Source organism: Taeniopygia guttata, chromosome 4, assembly GCF_048771995.1.
Source record: "Taeniopygia guttata chromosome 4, bTaeGut7.mat, whole genome shotgun sequence".
Taxonomy (NCBI): Eukaryota; Metazoa; Chordata; class Aves; order Passeriformes; family Estrildidae; genus Taeniopygia; species Taeniopygia guttata.
This window is the reverse complement of record NC_133028.1, coordinates 63,070,521-63,088,344: the sequence shown is the minus strand read 5'-3', so window position 1 is coordinate 63,088,344 and position 17,824 is coordinate 63,070,521. Positions and strand designations below refer to the sequence as shown.

Here is a 17,824-nt window from a genome sequence, read left to right as displayed (position 1 = left end):
TTATTTATTTTCTTACAGGAAAAACGTGTTTCCAGGGGAATGCCTGGAAACAGTAAAAATAGCAAGTGCAGGCTAACTAAATGGCCCTTACACAGAAGTTGTTCTTAAATATAGTTTGTATTTCTGGGGTGGAGAAAGTATTATGTTTTAGAAAAGCAGTTTAATAATGAAAGACCATAAGCTTTTGATGAGTTTTGTGGCATAGCTGCATTTTGTAGAGGGAGAATTTGATGCATCCAACTTGAACTTTGTTAATTAGCCATTTACTAGTAATTAAAAAGTCTTGTAAAATAACTAGAATGCATCAGTTTCAGTGGTGTTACTTTAGTGAGGTGGTTGCTCTTTTAACATACTAAAGTATCTTTAAGTAGCTCAGATTTGGGAAGAACTCATATTTTGTCATGCATTTGAACCTTCTCTGACCTTTGTCTGATGACTGCTTGTCACAAGTGTTTGTCTTAAAATGAGAAGAGGAAAAAGGTCTCGCTAAATACAGTATAAATTAAAGCTTCAAAACAGTCCTCATGTTCGGAACTTTAAAATCACTTAATGTTTTCTGTGAGAGTTGTCCAAATTCATCTTAATTTCATTTTACACAGATAAGAAATAACTGTATTTTAGGTTTATTTCCTGAAAACCGGAAAGACTTAGGTTCCAGGCTGTAATACTGAGAATATTAAATTTGTGAAAATTTTATGATTAACACAAAGAAATAAATAATTTTGAAAGTGCAGAAGAGGTAAAGGCTGCCAAGGATGTTAGTTGCACAAGCATGATTAATACACAGAAATTAATGATTTTTAAAGTGCAAAAAAGATAAAGGCCGAGCTGCTTCCTGGCTAAAACCTTCCTGTTTGCATCTGTTGGCATATATATGTACATCTCCTCCCTTCATTCCCAAGGTGTTCTATTCCAAATCTTCACTAAGATGCTCTCTGCTGTAATTGGATACAGTTTCTTAAAAAGTTTTCGAATACTCCTGTCTCTAAGCATCAGCTTTTTATTAGTGTGCTTTTGCAGAACAAAAACAACATCCTCTGGAAGTTTCTTCTCTGCTATCATTGCCTTTCTCCCTCACCTCCTTTTCCAAGTATTTCCACAGGATGTTGAGATAACAAATGTTTTTTTCCAGCAGCGGAAAGGTCAAATGCCTCTAACACTGGCAAACTAAATCACTGCCAGTTGCTCAGGGAAACAGAAACCCTTGCCTGTGTGTTGCACTTTGTAGAAGGGTGTATCAAAGCAACACCAGCTCTTTGTCCAGGATTAGCCCTGTAGAGGTAAGGGTGCTACTCCTGCAGGGATACAGGGAGAGGTTGTCAGGCATTGGAAACCTGCAGGGTGGCTGGATCTTTGCCTTAGAAGCCTGTAGGAAACAGTGGCACACGGGAGTCCTCACACTATCCTTTCCTGGGAGAAGACTCGTTCGAGGAAGGTCAGCCAAGGCAAACTCTGCCTGGGTTCTGCTATTAGTATTTATTGGTAAATATAATGCTGTTAATGGGAGGGGTCAGGGTTTTCCCTCCCTCTATTCCCAAGTACATGCTGCAGGAGCTGTGCTGTGCAAACAGCTGGAGTGTCTGTGCCAGCAGACCTGGCTGCCAGGGAGACTGGCAAACACCATGGCGGCAGTAGGTCGGGCATCTCGCCAGCCATTGGTGACATGACCTGGTAAAAAAAGGCACTCCTTTTCTACTTCCACTTTGGCAAAAGCTAGGAGAGGGCCATTAACTGATTGCTAAACGCTTCACAGTGCAAATACCAGGAGAGGCTCTGAGCTTCAAAAGAAAGCTGCCAAGAAAAAATGTGCATCTTAGCTGGCCATGGATAATGAGAAGTTTAGGTACTAGCTGAAGGCTCCTGATACACTGAAGAGGTGATGTTGCTTTTCCTGCATTTTGTGATGGAGGCAAAAGGCCAGAACAAACTTTAATGCAGTGTGCTAGATGCAGTACCAGAATTACAAAGGAAATGGAAAAAAGTTTCATTGGTTTTACAGCATTTTTCTTTGGATGGATGGTGGTGTTAAAGAAAACCATCAAAAAATATGTCTTCCGGGCAGCTATACAGAAATGATTTTGTCTGAATAAAGCAGAAAGAGGCCTAATACACTTAAACAAAAACAAAACCAACAACAAAAGAACAGTGTTTATGCCAAGTTCAATGCTTCTAACAATACAGCTGTAATTTCTGGGGTGGAAATTCCCATCCTAATGCAAAACAAAATCCAAATCCGCCCCTGACTTCTTGTGCCTCCAAAACAGTTCCTCCAAATTGCAGAGCTTCTTGTCTGTGACAGGTATAGTAACAAGGAAATATATCTGATACAAAATTAAATAGAATATACCTAATATTAAATAAGTTTTACCAAGTGCATAAAGAACAGAACCAAGCCTGTAACAGGTTGTAAGGGCAGTTGGGGAAAGTGGTGCCTTGCCCATTCCACAGGACCTTATTTTTTTCCTGCACTGATGTCAAAGTGTTCAAAGAGTTCAGGTCTGAATGTAAGTTATCTCACTTTCTACAACTCCCTGAAAGGACCTTGTGACTAGGTGGGATGTGGTCTCATCTCCCTGGTTACAAATGCCAGGAGGAGAGGAAACAGTCTCAAATTACACCAGGGGAGGTTTAGACTGGATATAAATCCCTTTGCTGAAATGGTGGTCACACATGGGAACAGGCTGCCCAGGCAAGTTCTGGAATCACCATCCCTGGAAGTGTTCAAAGGGTGTGAGGCTGTGTCACTTGGGGACGTGGTGGTGAACATTGCAGTGCTGCATTAATGGTTGGATTCAATGATCTTAGAGGTATTTTCCAACATAAATGTTCTTCTGTAATTTGATATTGAAGGGGAATAATTTTCTCTTTAGGTTATCACTGTTTAATGCTCAACCTCACAAGCAGCAGCACATACATAACACCAGGGGACTGCTTTGGGAAGAAACTTCAACACTGGTGAAACCACTGTTCAGTGTTCACTTCAACACTGGGAAACCACACCACTTAGGTGGCTGCTTAGTAGTAAAACCTGTGTGCTTTTCAGCTCCATCAGAGCTTATTTCCCCCAAATTCTGTCATGCTATTAATCACTTTTTCAGGGAATATATATATAAATGGAAATAAAAGTACTTGAGAGGAAAATGGAGGAAAACACAGACTTCATGTACACCATAACATGCATTATTGTTGTGCTTTTAAGCATTTGCTGGAAGGCACCTTGAATTTATTTGCTTAGAGTTGGCATGATCCCTTTTTCCCCTGCACTTCCACATGCATGACACTACACAGTGGGTGCAGCAAGGCAGTAAAAGAAGGATTTGGCAGACAGTAGTTAAGCGTTACTTTGACCGTATCTGTTAGATGAGGGGTAGGAGTTTCCTGCCTCCCTCCTCACTGGGAGGAAAACCCTGGGCAGAAAGCCAAGGCCGTGTAGGCACAGATTGTCCCTGGAACTGGTGGGGCTTAGGTTGCTCTTAGCTAGGAAAAGGGCAGGCTGAAGGTCTGGTGTGCAGTGCCTGCCTCCTCTCCCAGGTGACAGGTGATAAACTTCTGGTTGCTCAACCCCAGGCAGAACTCTGGTGCCTACAGAGTTTCTTCCCTCATTGTATCTTTATCTGATGGATGCACTCTCCACAGCAGGACCACTGCTGGTGGGTTTTTTCTCATGTGCTGGGTAAGATGGGGGAAGTGTTCTGTCACTCCTTCCCGTGTCTCAGCCCAGCCATGAGATGCTGTGCTGCCAGGGGTCCTCTGAGATCTTGGGACATGCATGCAGGGAAACCATCCACATGGGGCAGGTGCAAAGGCAATGAGTGCTGGATCTGCTGTCTTCAGGCTTTACTTGAGAAATCAGTGGCAGGAGGGGAAGTGAGAGGCAAAAAATTGCCTTCAAGAATTCAAGCTGCTCAGTGCTAACTTATTTATGCCACATTAAGTCAGAAAAATGGAGGTTAAACAGCTGGGGAGCTTCCATCAGAGGTTATAACCTACCCTTCCATCAGGGTGAACAATTTTGGGTCATAAGACTCATGGAGAAGCAAAGCTCTCCTCTGAAGAGGACTTGGGGTCATGAACATGCAGCAGGTATGGAGCCATACAGCTTCCCCATCTTGCACATCATCTCTCCTGGTTCAACTCTCTCAATACCTTCTCCCATCTGTCTTAAAAAACATCATTATTATTAAGTAGTAAAGGCCCTTTTTAATCCACAATACAACTTATTCTGCTAAGTAACATCAATACATTAAAAAAAATACTTTTCACCCATCAAATATTGTTGCAAAGTGTGTTGGATGTCCTTCTCTCCAATACCTTGGTTAATTCTGGATTAACTTCATGACACATCCTGTGTGGCTGTTCACTTAGCTCCCGCTCAGGTGTTAAAACAAGGACATCATGTGTGGCAGACACAGGGGACAGCAGAATGGAAGATTTGTCATCCCCTGCATTGCTCTGGAGGAATCTGTCAGCTTTGGATAAAACTGCCATAGAAAAGGCACAGAGCACATGTCCAAGCTGGAAATTAGCCATGGGTCAGCTTACTCCAGAAAGCCTCTGGAGCTGACCCAAGAGCAGTTGAACTGCTGAGGATCTCCTGCTTCCCACCATTCTCTGGTGATGGGGATGGGTATAGGAGTATCTGCACTTGCACCCTCTAGAAGTTCTGCTTGTGTGTAGGTGCAACTTAGTGAGTTTTTGAGTTAGGCAGTTAATGAAGCAGCAGACCACAAAATGTATTAGTTGGACTGGTCTGTTTATAACGAGAATTGATTTGTTGATTTTTTATTTAGTTATTTTTTACCTTGTGAGCTTCTGAGGTAAAGCTTGATTCCCACAGGGCATTATCCTGTAAGTATGAGTGACCTGGAGAAAGAGTGGCACCACTGAAAGCATGAAAGGTAGCAAGCCACAGGGAGCAGAAGATGTGTGAAACATCTTGTGACAAACCATTGCTAGCGCTAGCATGCAATTGCAGAGGGATTTGAAACCACTTTTAGGTCTGACCAGCTCTGGCTAAGAGCTGCTGTGAAACTGGAGGTATCCTTTGGCCCTGGCTGTGAGCTCTTCACAGTATGCTGGACTTTATGTTTGGGTGCCTGTGGCACAGGGGCTCAGGCCCCTTGCCCAGAGGGCACTGCACACTCCCAGCCATAGCATCATTTCCTGTCTGATCACTGCAGTGGCTTCAGTGTTGGTGAGATCTGCATCGGACCCTCAGCTATATTTCTAAGGGCTGTGAAAACTTTCCCTTGCACTTACTCAGCTCCATTCTCCTGCAGCTTTTATCGTTGCAGGAATTTCCCTTTTGCCTGAGCCATTTCAGGCTGTGGGAAGGAAGCAAGGTTTGTGGGTAACGTGTTCTTCCATTGAAGCTGTGGAGACATCTAGAAAAAAGGTGAAGTTTCTTATGCAGAAGACCTTTTCCATGTCTGAAACAAACCCTGAGACTGTTACTCTGTCTGTGGAAAGGACTGGTGGGACCAGAGCTTTGGAGAGAAGCTCCCAGGTACCCTCCTGTGCCAGGCAGCATCCCTGACCTGCACACCAATGGGATTCATGGACCCTCTGTGAATGAGCACACCTCTCACCACTGAAAACACCTTAGTTTGTGTCAATAGCACAAGGCAGCGTGCTGGGGAAAGTGGCTTTGCTCATTTGTGGTCATGTTTGAAGTTGCAGGTTGGACTTGTTTTAAGTGGTACAGAGAACAGGCACAAACATTCACGTGTGTTATGTGTAGTAGATATAATTCGCGCCATTTCTAGTATGATATATGTGATATTGAATATTTGTTGGATTATACAGGTTTGTATTAGGAGTCCCCCCCACCCTCGCAGGCGCGACCTGGTGTATATTAGAACCCGATTTACAAGTAAAAGGATGGGGCTCGGCCAGGAGCCCAGGAGCTGATCATCGCTAAACGACCTGAGAATGGATATCCTGGAAATCCTCGGGCAGATACGTGTGAATGCAGCGTTCCCGTAAACTTCATCAAGGGACTCAACAACTCCCAGACACTGAACTGTTCTTCTTCAGCACCAAAAAAGAAAATATTGTTAACCTATGGACTCTGAATGGCAGAAAAGACTGACTGCCGATATCTTGGCCTCAGGCGGAATTTTCCCAAATAAAACCCGCTTGTGCCAGGATGGAGGTGTGTGGGCATGGAGGAAAACCTCTGATGAGGCTGACTCCTTGTTGCACACCCAGGGCCGACCCCGGGCTCAGCTCTGTTCTTTCCTTGTGGCTGGCTAGATAGAATTTGATTGCAAAATAAACATTTTGTTTTTTCATTTTAATTTGGCTGGACAAATTTTCATTTATAACACGTGTGAGTGGCCCAAACTGGAATAAATGAGTTTCTGGTTGTAGCTGCTCCATAAAATGCAGCGGTAGACTGTGTAAGCCATACTTCGTTCTTTGCAGAGAAAGCAAAAAGGTGTTAAGGGAGATTTTTTAAAAATCTGTGCTCCTGAATCTTCATCATTATTGCATTTACTGTAGTATATGTTAAATTTGTGAGTATTGATTTCAGTGGAATTTTTCCATTGTCTTCTTAAAAATAAAAATGGAATGACTTGGTTTGGAAGGGACTTTAAAAATCATCTAGTTTCAAACCCCATGCTATGGGCAGGGATGCTTTCCACTATACCACATTACTCAAAGCCCCATCCAACCTGGCCTTGAACACTTCCAGGGACGGGGCATCCACAGCTTAGCTGGGCAACCTATTCCAGTGCCTCACCATCCTAACAGTGAAGAATTTCTGTGTAATATAGACTAAACCTATCCTCCTCCAGTTCAAAGCAATTTCCCCTTGCCCTGTCACTACATGCCCTTGTGAAAAGTCCCTCTCCAGCTCTCTTGTAGCTCCCTTTAGGTACTGGGAGATGCTCTGAGGGCTCTCTGGAGCCTTTCCTTCTTACTACCTAAAAAACCTGACTGCATTTCATCTTCTTGTTTCCCTACTCCCCAGCAGACACCTAGGCCATGAGCCTCATCCAGCCAGCTGGTGGGATGTCAGGCATCTCCTTCTCTAGGGAAAATCTGCTGATCTACAATTTTTTTTGCAAACCTCTGTTTTCTTTGTCCTATTGCAATGTTCTTACAAAGAACACCAACTGTGTATGATGCAGCCAGAGAGTGGCCAGGCAGCCCCATTGTAAAGCAGGGGCAGACACAGTTAAACTTTGGAGCTGCTGGAAGCCAAGGGAAGCATTTCAAGGCACAGCTCCCTGTTTTCTCAGCAGCACTACTGGTAAAAGCCTTCACTTAAAACACCCTAAATCCCAGCCTGTCGACAAAGCTGCCATATTGAAGTTTAGCCCAAACTTCTTTCCCTGTTCTTCATGAGGGTGAGAGAGAAGGGAATCTCATCAGCAGCACTTCCCATGGGATGCATTGAACTTGACTTCCTCCTGAGAAACAGCCACCCAGACCCTCTCTGGGATCTCTGCATGCTATGTGCATCCTGTTGGGAAACAAAAAGTGCTGTCCTGGTACCACAGATTCTCCACAAAATTTGGAAGTACATCCAAAACTGTCATGACTTGCAAAGGGCATGAGTGGTTATGTATTTGGGACATGTTAGTGCAGAAACTGTAATATTAGTATCTTATAAAGTGAAATTTATGTGTGTATGGTAATTGCTCAGTTAATTTTACTGTAGTGGCTGGGCTACATGGCCTGTGACAAGCTCTTAGGGAATCAGCCTAATTATTATGGAAATCGTCCCCATATGGGATATATTTTATAGGAAACGAAAACCTAAATATCTGTCCCAATGAAAGTACATTATTCAGAGCTGCTTTTCCCTGAGCAGCAACAACATGTGGGCAAAGTTAATGGAATAAGGCAATAAACATGCAAACATCTTAAAAAAAAAAAAAAAAACAAAAAAAACTTATCCTGGGAAAAGGAAAAATAAATCACTGTGCTCTGCACGTGTAAAGTCTGTAGTTGTAAGGACAGGGCACAGCTCCTGACCTCCCCCTTCAAGTTACTTCCCACCCATTGTATTTTTTTTTACTGCTGGCTGCCAATAAGAACATCGGAGGGAGTAAAGTTTAGTTTCATCTTCGCCAGAGCCTCTTTGTGCAGGGAGAGGAAGTCTGCACTGGCCAAAGCTGCTCACCAGGTTAGTTCTCTAAAAGCATGGAAATATTAGTAACTTGTTAGCCTGGGAAGAGTGGGATAATAGTGTCAAAGTAGGGATTTTTTTTTTTTTCCCTGCTTACCACAAAATATAAATCAAACTATCTGGCAAGTCCTACCTGGGGAAGTGAGGGGGGGCACTTTTAAAAAGCTGGATTATGAAGAGTTTACCTTTGCTTACTGCTTTCTGATGCTAACACAGTTGTATAAATGTGCTGAAGGAATCTGACTGGTACTTTACTCTTTGTTTAAACTGAGCTACCCTACCAGAAGCTTGGATATTGATTGCTTTTTATACCTGGTCTTTCTGTGTGCTTGCTTGTCCCTTCAGTGGGGTGTGCTGCTGGTGGCGAGAGCAGCTATGCTTCAAACTCTTCATTATTGATTGTGGCTAGGAGAGGAGAAGATAGGTGAATAATAGGTGTGAGTGGCACTGCTGTTGGCTGGCAGAGGGAAGCTGTGGATAGGCAGAGATGTTGCACTTCCCTGTGGACACACACCTGATACCACCTCCAGCTGCACCCCCGCCGGGCTTGGAGGCTGGTGTGTGCTGCCAGCTGAAGCTAGGAGTGGGATTTCTGGAGAATCACACGTTATTCCAAAGGATGGAGAAAAAAGGTGCTTCCCCTCCCCCAGCATCACTCCTTCATTTGAGTTTCTATTCTGGCTTCTGAGCTCAGAAGCAATAGGAGGAGGAGGAGGAGGAGGAGGAGGAGGAGGGGAAGGAGGAGGTTGACCACTCAGTAGGATGGGTCTGCCTTTATTGAACTGCTGTTTCTGAGAAATAACACAAACCAACCCAACTGACAGAAAGGAAGGTGCAACAAATGTGAGCAGGCAGTTTATCTTGTCTCAGAGAACCACACCCAAGCCCAAACTTTCTTAGAATTGTTACCTAGAAATACTCTGTGCTTTTTTACTTGGCTAGGGAATTAGGAGCAGAAAGGAATTGTTCTTGTTGCTATTCTTACTATTATCATCATCATTATTATTATTTTAGACCTGAGGCTTACTGGTTTTCAAGGTTTACTTGCTTGCTTAACCACAGAAAGGCAAGGAGATTGTTTCAGACTTTGGACATTGATTTTCTGCCTTTCTGGCTCCCTACGTCAAGAAACCAGAGATACAAGTTTTCTATGCTATCTTGTGTGTAGCCTGGCTTTGTTATGAGGAAATGAGTCCATAGGTGTCTCCCACATGCCCCGTGCCCATGCTAAAGCCATCTTGTGTAAAATACACTGAGTTCAACAACTGGAATGCCCGAGTCACTCCCTGGGCTCGCTGCCCAGCCCAGCTCAGCACAAGGAAAATGAGCCGTATCTGAGTACTAGCAAAGCCTTTATGGAGTGGAGTGGGGAAGATCGGTGGCCTGATGCTATTTTGAAGGCTGGATAAAATGTCAGATAAAGCAAAAACCTTGAACAGATAGAAATGTAAGCAAGATATGGTTATGCTCTATCACCTCCAGTGGCAGCTGGGGACCTTGGGCAAAAGGTGGCCTGCTGAAGGGTGTTAGCCACCATTCTGGTTGGAGGTTCAGTTCCCACAGATAGTTTTTTCACTGACTGTCCTGTTTCCTGTGTCTTTCAGAAGAGGAGCTGGCAATGGCTGTCCCAACTGTTGTAACAATCCAGCCTCAGTACGGTGGGGCCATGTCCTCTGTCTCAAGATGCACGTGGCAAACAGGCCTGATGGACTGCTGCACTGACTGTGGTGTCTGTGAGTGCCTAGGACACACTTTCCCTGCCCCTGCTGCTTGGCTGGGTGCTGCCACTGTGCAGCCAGACAGCCTGGCTCTCCCAGCTGCTCCAGTGGTTCCAGGTGGGCTGGCAGAGCCTCAGCCAGTGCTGTATTTCTTCCCCTGCCAGGCTGCTGTGGGATGTTCTGCTTCCCCTGCCTGGCATGCCAAGTGGCTGGGGACATGAACGAGTGCTGCCTGTGTGGGACCAGCGTGGCCATGAGGACCATGTACCGCACCAGATACAACATCCCGGTCAGTGCCGAGCCTCCCCCCTCACCCTGCTGAAAGGCCCCAAGGCCCCTCTCTCTGCACTTAAGGGAGGGGCTCAGCACAGAAGTGATTTCCACTTCCCCTTTTTTTCCCATTCGTATCTACCTCAGCTGCTGCTTCCTTCTTTGAGCTTTGAATGATGGGAAAGACTTGAGATAACTGTGGGCTGAATAAAGAGTAGGTGAAGTTGGCTACACTGATAAAGATCCATAATCAGGTTTGGGAGAAGGGTGGACAGTGCATACGTGAGGGTGTTTCTTCCTGCAGAGGAGGTGGTTGCTGGCATCCCAGGGGCAAACCATAGGGTCCCAAGATCAATCTGCCTACATTGTGTGTTCCTGTGAGCATTTTTCTTCCCAGTCTGAACCTCAGAAGTCAAAAGATAAGTAGCCATCTGCAGGCTGCACAAAGGGCTCCTTCCTTTCTTCCCGTGGTGCTTGTGGTTTGCCAGCCCAGGGTTTCAGTGTTTTCTACTCTGGATGCTGCAGCCTGCTGAGAAAAAAAGGAGCACTTGACCTGGAATGCGATTAACATTTTCTTGGCTGGAACATGGTCTCTGGGAAGCCTCTGTCCCTAACCACTTTCTCCCTAACAGGGGTCCATTTGCTCTGACTACTGTGTCACCCTGTGGTGCCCCGTGTGCTCTGTTTGCCAGATGAAGAGAGACATCAACCGCAGGAGGGAGCTTGGCATATTCTGGTAAGCCAGGGGTGCTGGTGCTGCTCCATAAAGCTGCCATCACACACAGCCAGGTGACTTCCCAGAGCCTCTCCTGCCAACATCTCGACGCCAGACCAAGTTTGCTGCAGTGGGCAAATGACCATGGACGGTTGACCAGAGTGACCTGTCCCGAAGCAAAATGTCACTGGGGACTTTGTGGAGGGGGGAGGACTGGGGTGATACACACAGTGTGGTGAGGCACAACTCAGTCCTGACACTCCTTTTCCATCCTGTTGCAGATGCTGCCATTCTCACTGCGTTCTTGGAGCTGCTGCAAGCAGGAGCCACTGATACTTTGACTGTTGGGAAATGCACCATGTGGAGTTTGCCTTGATTGCATTTGATTTTCCATACTTAACTGCAGAAATAAAGTTTTGAGTTTGTCTTCCTACCTCTGTGTATGTCACTTGTGCACCACCTGAGAGCACCCATTCTTCTCCTGCTCCAGATAACACAGATTACTCACAACCCAGCCAGGTTGTTTATTGCAGGCGAAGAGGAATTAATGCTCAGGGTCCATATCTCTTCAACACCAAGATGAGCTGATGCCATGGAGCCCCTAATTCAGAAAGGTGTCACTGACCAACAGCCCTGGACAGCCACCTGGCTGGGTCATGGGTTATATGTGTTCTCCAGGTACAAACAGTGCCATCTTCCTACATGGCATTACACAGCCCATCTGTCTGCACTGGGCTGTGAGCCCTGCATTCCCCTCTAGAAGGTGGAGGTTGCATCCACTCTCTCTCCATCACTCTCGAGACAAATGCCAAAGGACTTTTGATCCCTGCAAATATCTCCCAGCTTCATTCTTTAAGGAGACTATGGTTATTTTTTTGTCCCCACTCTTGTCTTCACCTTTACCACAAATTTTTTTAAGGGCAAGTAGTGGCTCTGTCCATGCTGAGGGTTGGGTGGGTGTGAAGGCACTCCCAACTGCTTAAACCCAGATGGCTTAGATGGTCCTATGGATGATGTCTGGCAATGCAGAAAAATGCACTTTTAGCCTGAAAGAGGCCGCCCCTGTGTCACCCAGTGCAGTTTCAGGCAGTTCTTGCAGATGCTCAGGTTTGACAAAGGAAAGGTGCTGCACCTCCTGCAGCACATAGGGCAGCACAGGAGTCTGGAAACAAACTGCCCTTCTCTGGAAACCTCTCCCACCAGGGCTCTGGGCCTGGAGAACGCCTGGGTGGGGAAAGGCGAGGGCTGGCAGCAGGAATGCAGCAGGGAAGCTGCCACTAAAAAGCTGCACCTAAGCTACCATTTGCTCTGTTAGTCAGAGGGAGCAGAGGTCATTTGCCAGAGCACATATAAAGCATGAAAACCAGGAAAAGGACAAGGTGTAAGAGGGTGTGAGTGACTGCTGGGACAAGGACAGCTTGGAAAGTACGTATGGCATGGCTTTGCTTTGGTTGTGGTATGGAACTGCTCATGGCTGAAGTGGTGATGCTGGGCAAGGGGAAGGGCTGGAAGCAAAGGTGAGGTTTTCTACCTGGAAAGCTGCTTCAGGGTTAACCACAGCATGGTGGGTGCTGCTGATGGCATCTTGACAGGTGTGGGAACAGAGGTAGAGGACAGCAGTTTTTGTACTGTGTTGCTCATATAGTGCACTGTATTTGTGCACATACAGTGCCTATAGATACAGCTTTATGACTCTGGCTGTTGGTGAAATGTAGCTGCATGAGCCTCAGGATCCTTTTGTGCCCATCAGTCATTCCAGCATGGCTGGTGATGCCAGGGGGTGTGAATTGTGAAATTGTGATACATTTGGTGTGCTGGGCCTGGGCCATCTCTTAGTAGGTGAGTTTGTGGCAGAGGCTTCTCCAGGCTGCTGCCTGCTCTGCACTGCAGCACCATCTGTGCAGGGATGTGGTGTGCTCCTACCTGGGGAGGGGAAGGGGAAGCCTGACTGGAGGATCCCGCCACTAAAATTTCTCTTGCTGCTGCTGCTCCTGTGCACACTTCTCCCTGTGGTCCCTGTGGTCCTGCCTGCTGCTGGACATCCCTGTTGCTGCATGGGAGCCCCATGCTGGGCTTATCACTGCACAGCCTGTCCATGGTCTGTCTCCTTCCCTGCCCCTCCTGGTTCTTGCTTCTTAAATCATCATGTGCCAAGGCTTCCTGAAGGGGCTGCTGTTTTGGCATGTCAGGAGGTGTTACATTGGCTGCAGAGGTAGTGGGAATTACCTGGGATCTCGTGGATGAACAAACAGGGACAGCTGGCCAAGGCAGGGCCAGGAGGCATCTGGAGAGGGTTGAGGGGTGCAGTGTCCCCTGCTGCACTCACAGGTATCTCAGATAAGGACAGCCCAGCCATGCTTCCACTGCCTACAGAAAGCTGCAAAAAGTCAGGAGCAAACCATGTGGAGAATTTTACCAGATTTCTTCCCTCTGACACCATAATTCAACAATCTGTTTCCTCTTCCTGGGACTGCCAGGAACAAGGGCTCATCCTACAGCAACAGGCTGTTTCTGATAACTGGGATGTGTCTGTATGCTGGGGAGTCACAGGAGTTTCCAGCACAGCCATCAACCCTTTGCCACCTGTTGGCATTAGTCAGTACAAACGCAATGCCACAGCTGGTGCCACTCTGATGTGGGTAATGAGCTCTGAGTGCTGGGCATAGTAATTGTTCCACCCCATTTCTTGTGTTGTTTAATACTTAACTTTGTGTAACTGTGCAATTCTGGTGTGAAAACAATCCTCTTAGGGTGCTTAACGAATTGGTGCTGAGCTTGGGCAGAGGCCAGGGCGTGTGTCTGCATGGGAATTCTCCTGTGGGAGAATCCTCTATTTTTTTGTTTGTTTGATTTAACAAAAGCTCCAAAACCAAAAGTGAGAGTGGCAGAAGCTGGTGCTGTGCCTTGCAGGGGTGGCAGGGAGGGAAGGGGCCACTGATGGATGTGCAGGTGGAGTTGTTACATTGGTCAGGTGATTTTGGGGATGGTACTGTGGAGCAGGAGCTTTCCTACTCTCAAAGAATGCAGACCATTGCTGAGGAAGGATGGAATGGAGAGGAACTCCACAGGCCATGGTGACCCCACAAGACTGAGGAAGAGGAGGATGAGATGTTGGCGCAGACAGTTAAGTAGAGGAGAAAGAGGAACTGATGGCAGGGCTTAGGGTGATGGAAAGAGACAAGGAAAACCCACTGTCTTGAAGCACACTAAGAAGGCAAGTGAAGAAGGAAGGGAGTGGGGGAAGCAAACAGGCTGAGATTCTCACAGAACAAAGCAAAGATTAAGGTGACTCCTGAAAGCTTGGGGAGGCTAGAACTAAGCAGTAGTAACTTTGGGAGACTGTGATCATAAACAAAACAAACAAACAAACAAACAAGCAAACAGTCCAAAATGCAGACAATTTTATGCAGACAATTTTACAGATATTTTAATCTGATTTTACGCAGACAATGATGAAAGATGACCTGGAGTTGAAAAGACTAGTTTGAAGTGTTGAAACACTGCAGTTCTGAAGCAGGAGAACCTCTGTTTTCACAGAGGTGTTTTACTTGCATAGGGATGATGTGCTGCTGCCTTTGGTCAGAGACTGGTTTTGGGGAGGGCTTTGCTTCAGAGGGTAGTGGCAGCTTCTGGCAGAGTTGTGCCCCCCACTTCGTGGTGAGGGTGACATTACCCTGGCAGTGGGGACTCCCTGGGGAATTCTCTCTGAATGCAGCAGCCTGAGCAGGATGCCCACTTCAGAAACACCTGCAGCATCTTCCTCTGATGGCTTTTCTTTCCAGACCACAATCTTCCTGGAGGGACCTGAGCCCGTGCTGGCAATGGCCTCTCAAACTGTGGTTACAGTCCAGCCCATGTTTTTAGCTGCCCAGCAGCCGGGGGAGTGGCAGACAGGGCTGCTGGACTGCTGCTCCGACTGTGGCGTGTGTGAGTACATACATAGCCTTCATTCCTACTGCTCCTTGTGATGTTTTCATGGTGTTTTACCCTGCTCCTCCTGCAGCATTACCCCTGCTGCAAACCCCACTTCCATGGGTACTGGAGGCAGGTCAGCTCTTACCTGGTGTCAAGATCCACAGCTCTCGGCTGGCTTTTCCCTCTTTCCTCCCTCTTTGCACCCCTCGGCCAAGCCCACGTCTCACTGTCCCACAGGTCTCTGTGGGACGTTCTGCTTCACCTGCCTGACATGCCAAGTGGCTGGGGACATGAATGAGTGCTCCCTGTGTGGCTCTAGCGTGGCCATGAGGACCCTGTACCGCACCAGATACAACATCCCGGTGAGTGACCAGCTCAGGGGCCCATCCCAACAGCGACAACAGCCGCGGGATGGGCGATGGGTGCTGGGGGCTCACGGAAGGAGAAAGGCGTGCCCAAGGGGAAGGGCAGAGGTGATGTGTTGCATGAGCATCCCAGCTGGCCAGGACTCAGGGACACGTCTGCCTCACCCCCGTGAGCTGGAGGTAATCCCAGCACACACTGCTTCATCCCAGTCCTTGCTGGATGTGAGCAGCAGGATGCTGCAGGGCCGGGTGAGATGTCACGGGGTGCTGACGATGTAAAATAAAAAGGCTGAAAGGCTTAACGTTTGGTGTGGGAAGGGGTTTTTCATGCAATATCCCTTGCTCCACAGGGCTCCATCCTGCAAGACTGTTGCTCTATCTGGTGGTGCGGCCCCTGTGCACTCTGCCAGCTGAAGAGAGACATCAACCGGAGGAGGGCAATGGGCATATTTTGGTAAGCTGGGGGTGCTGGCCCTACTTTGTCTCACTGCTGCACAGCACCTAGCGGCTTCCCGGGGTCTCCCTTTCCTCCAACACCTGACTCCAGATGCGGAATTGCAGCAGTGCTGGAGCAGTAATGGCTGAGGAAAGGGTGAGCCTGCTCTCCTATCCCGTTGCAGATGCTGCCATCTTCAGTGCGCCCTGTGAAGCCACTGCAGACAGGAGCTGCTGCTGCCCTGGATGTTGGGATCTGCAGCATCGGGAGTTTGCCTTCACTGTGCTCGATCCCCTTTTCCCGGGGTAAAGCCAGCAATAAAAGCACTGCCTGTCTTCCTGCCTGTGTGCTGTTACTTCTGTCTCTGTGTCTTTTTGCAGCATCAGAATCAGTGCTGTACTTTTCTAGGCTGTGTGGCCAGAGGCATGATAAGGTTATTGGGTAAATGAGGCATACTCTTGCACACCCACACTGGAATGAGGTCAGACCACAAAAATGGTCTGACCACAAAAATGGTCTGACCACTCAGTGAGGAGAAGATAAAACAGAAGTCAAGTCTGCTATGGGAACAACTTCTCTGTGGACACCAGCAATGTGCAGAGCTGGTGACAGCATTGCCCACTGCTCAGAGAGGCCCAAGAGCACTGAGCCCATCCCTATGGATGCCTGGACTGTCCTCAGCACCAAGACACAAGTGGGGAGTGCTGGTGATGCTGTGGATTCCAAGTCACTCTGCTTTCCCCACATAAACATTGTGAAGAAACTATCACATGGGAGTGGCTTCTCTGTGGGTCAGGCCCCTGCAGCTTGTGGCTGTAATATGCTATAGTGGAAGAGCTGGAGCTTGGGGGTGTAAAGGTTTATACATTGGCTACCATGGTGACAAACAAGGAGAGGTAAATTGGCACTGGGGTTGCTCTGGCCCAGACTGGTTTAAAGTTTATTGCTTTCAACAGAGAAAGGTGGGGCTTTGCCCAGAGACGGCTGCAGGGGGCCCGGAGGCTTTGTCATGTCTGTGCTTCTGAGCTGCTACCTGCAGGACAGGATGAGAATTTATTCAAAAACACCTTTTCCACTCGCCTGTTCTCACCATCACAACTCCCGCTGCACTTGCCCCTGGTGTGAAGGGGTGAGGCTGTGCCGCTGCTGACGGTGTGGAGAAAGTGGCTCTGCTTTCAAAGCAAGGCTGTGAAGGGTTATAGCTCTAAATCTAAATTCAGGAGGTTGGAACACATCAGTAAAATGCAGCTCACTCTGAGCAGCAGGGAGCCTGCTAGGAAACCTCCCACTCAAGAAAAATATGTGATGTTAACATCACAGTGATTTAACTGGTACTTTTCTGGGTCATAGTTTAAGTTATTTGTTATGGGAATGTTAAACATTACAAGGGAAAGGCCCATCATGTTATTTCCAGGGCTAATGAGAGAGACCAAATGACTCCTGCGAGGTTTGACACCAAGCTGGAAATACTGCACAGTATCATGCCAGCCTGATCAGCAGCTCCGGAGCATTCCTGGTGAGCATCATGTTGATTAACATTAGATTCAATGTCTACATCCCTTCCTTGAGGTTCATCACCTTGAGACTTTCAATAGCAATTACTCATACAAGATGTGTATTCTTCTCCTTGTAATAAAATTTTATCAGGTTTTTAAACATTGCCTCCCAGTGCTGAAGTGAAAGCTCAGAGCTTCATTCAACTCCAAACAAAAAAGGGGCGGGCACAGCTCGGGACACACCTTGGCTGGTGTTGCTGCTGTGCAGATTTCACCTTTTATTTCAGTTAATGGACAGCTGGTGGTGGCATTCTGCCAGATTTAATATTTAAACAGAGTATTGGAAGGACTGAATGATAAGGTGGTACCTCACTTATGGTGTGTTTAACATCTCAGGCTTTATGCGTTGTGAACTGACCAAAGGTCAGCTGCATGTTATGGGTGTGCCTCACATGTGACCAAGCACAAAACAGAAGTGTGAAAAGTTGAACTCCATATTTAATCAGATGCTAACATTAAGTAATCCTATGATACACCACAGGTTTGCCCAAAGCTAGTGAGGAAAAATTTATGAGCACTTTTTGTGCATTATAAATAAGCATGTGGGGCAGGCATGGCCTTGGAAACAGTAAGATCAGAAAGGATTTATTAGGGTAGAATTCATTACTGAGTTTTGCACTCCTGAGGGCACATGTTTCAAGCCCTGCAGCATGACATGAACCTTGCTCCCTGTGGGAACCCTGCAGTAGCAAAGCCATGACATGCCAAA

The 17,824-nt window shown here is 47.0% G+C and overlaps 2 protein-coding genes across 4 annotated transcripts; both read left to right on the top strand.

The window, feature by feature from the left end:
* The first annotated feature begins 7,996 nt into the window (after positions 1-7,996).
* Positions 7,997-11,276, top strand: LOC105759190 (placenta-specific gene 8 protein). Of its 2 annotated transcripts, XM_012573303.5 has the most exons (5): positions 7,997-8,137; positions 9,745-9,873; positions 10,023-10,147; positions 10,761-10,864; positions 11,125-11,276. In XM_012573303.5, coding segments are annotated over exons 2-5 (345 nt in total). In that variant the 5' UTR covers positions 7,997-8,137; positions 9,745-9,758; the 3' UTR covers positions 11,126-11,276. The 2 variants fall into 2 exon arrangements, with proteins under 2 accessions (XP_012428757.1, XP_030127808.1); XM_030271948.4 differs by lacking the exon at positions 11,125-11,276 and having other exon boundaries at positions 10,761-10,868.
* Positions 11,277-12,170: 894 nt separating this feature from the next.
* LOC101234245 (placenta-specific gene 8 protein-like) lies at positions 12,171-15,914 on the top strand. 2 transcript variants are annotated; one of them, XM_030270379.4, is made up of 5 exons: positions 12,171-12,268; positions 14,626-14,770; positions 14,996-15,120; positions 15,474-15,577; positions 15,744-15,914. In XM_030270379.4, coding segments are annotated over exons 2-5 (336 nt in total). In that variant the 5' UTR covers positions 12,171-12,268; positions 14,626-14,664; the 3' UTR covers positions 15,745-15,914. The 2 variants fall into 2 exon arrangements, with proteins under 2 accessions (XP_030126239.2, XP_004176333.2); XM_004176285.5 differs by lacking the exon at positions 15,744-15,914 and having other exon boundaries at positions 15,474-15,581.
* The last annotated feature ends 1,910 nt before the right edge of the window (positions 15,915-17,824 follow it).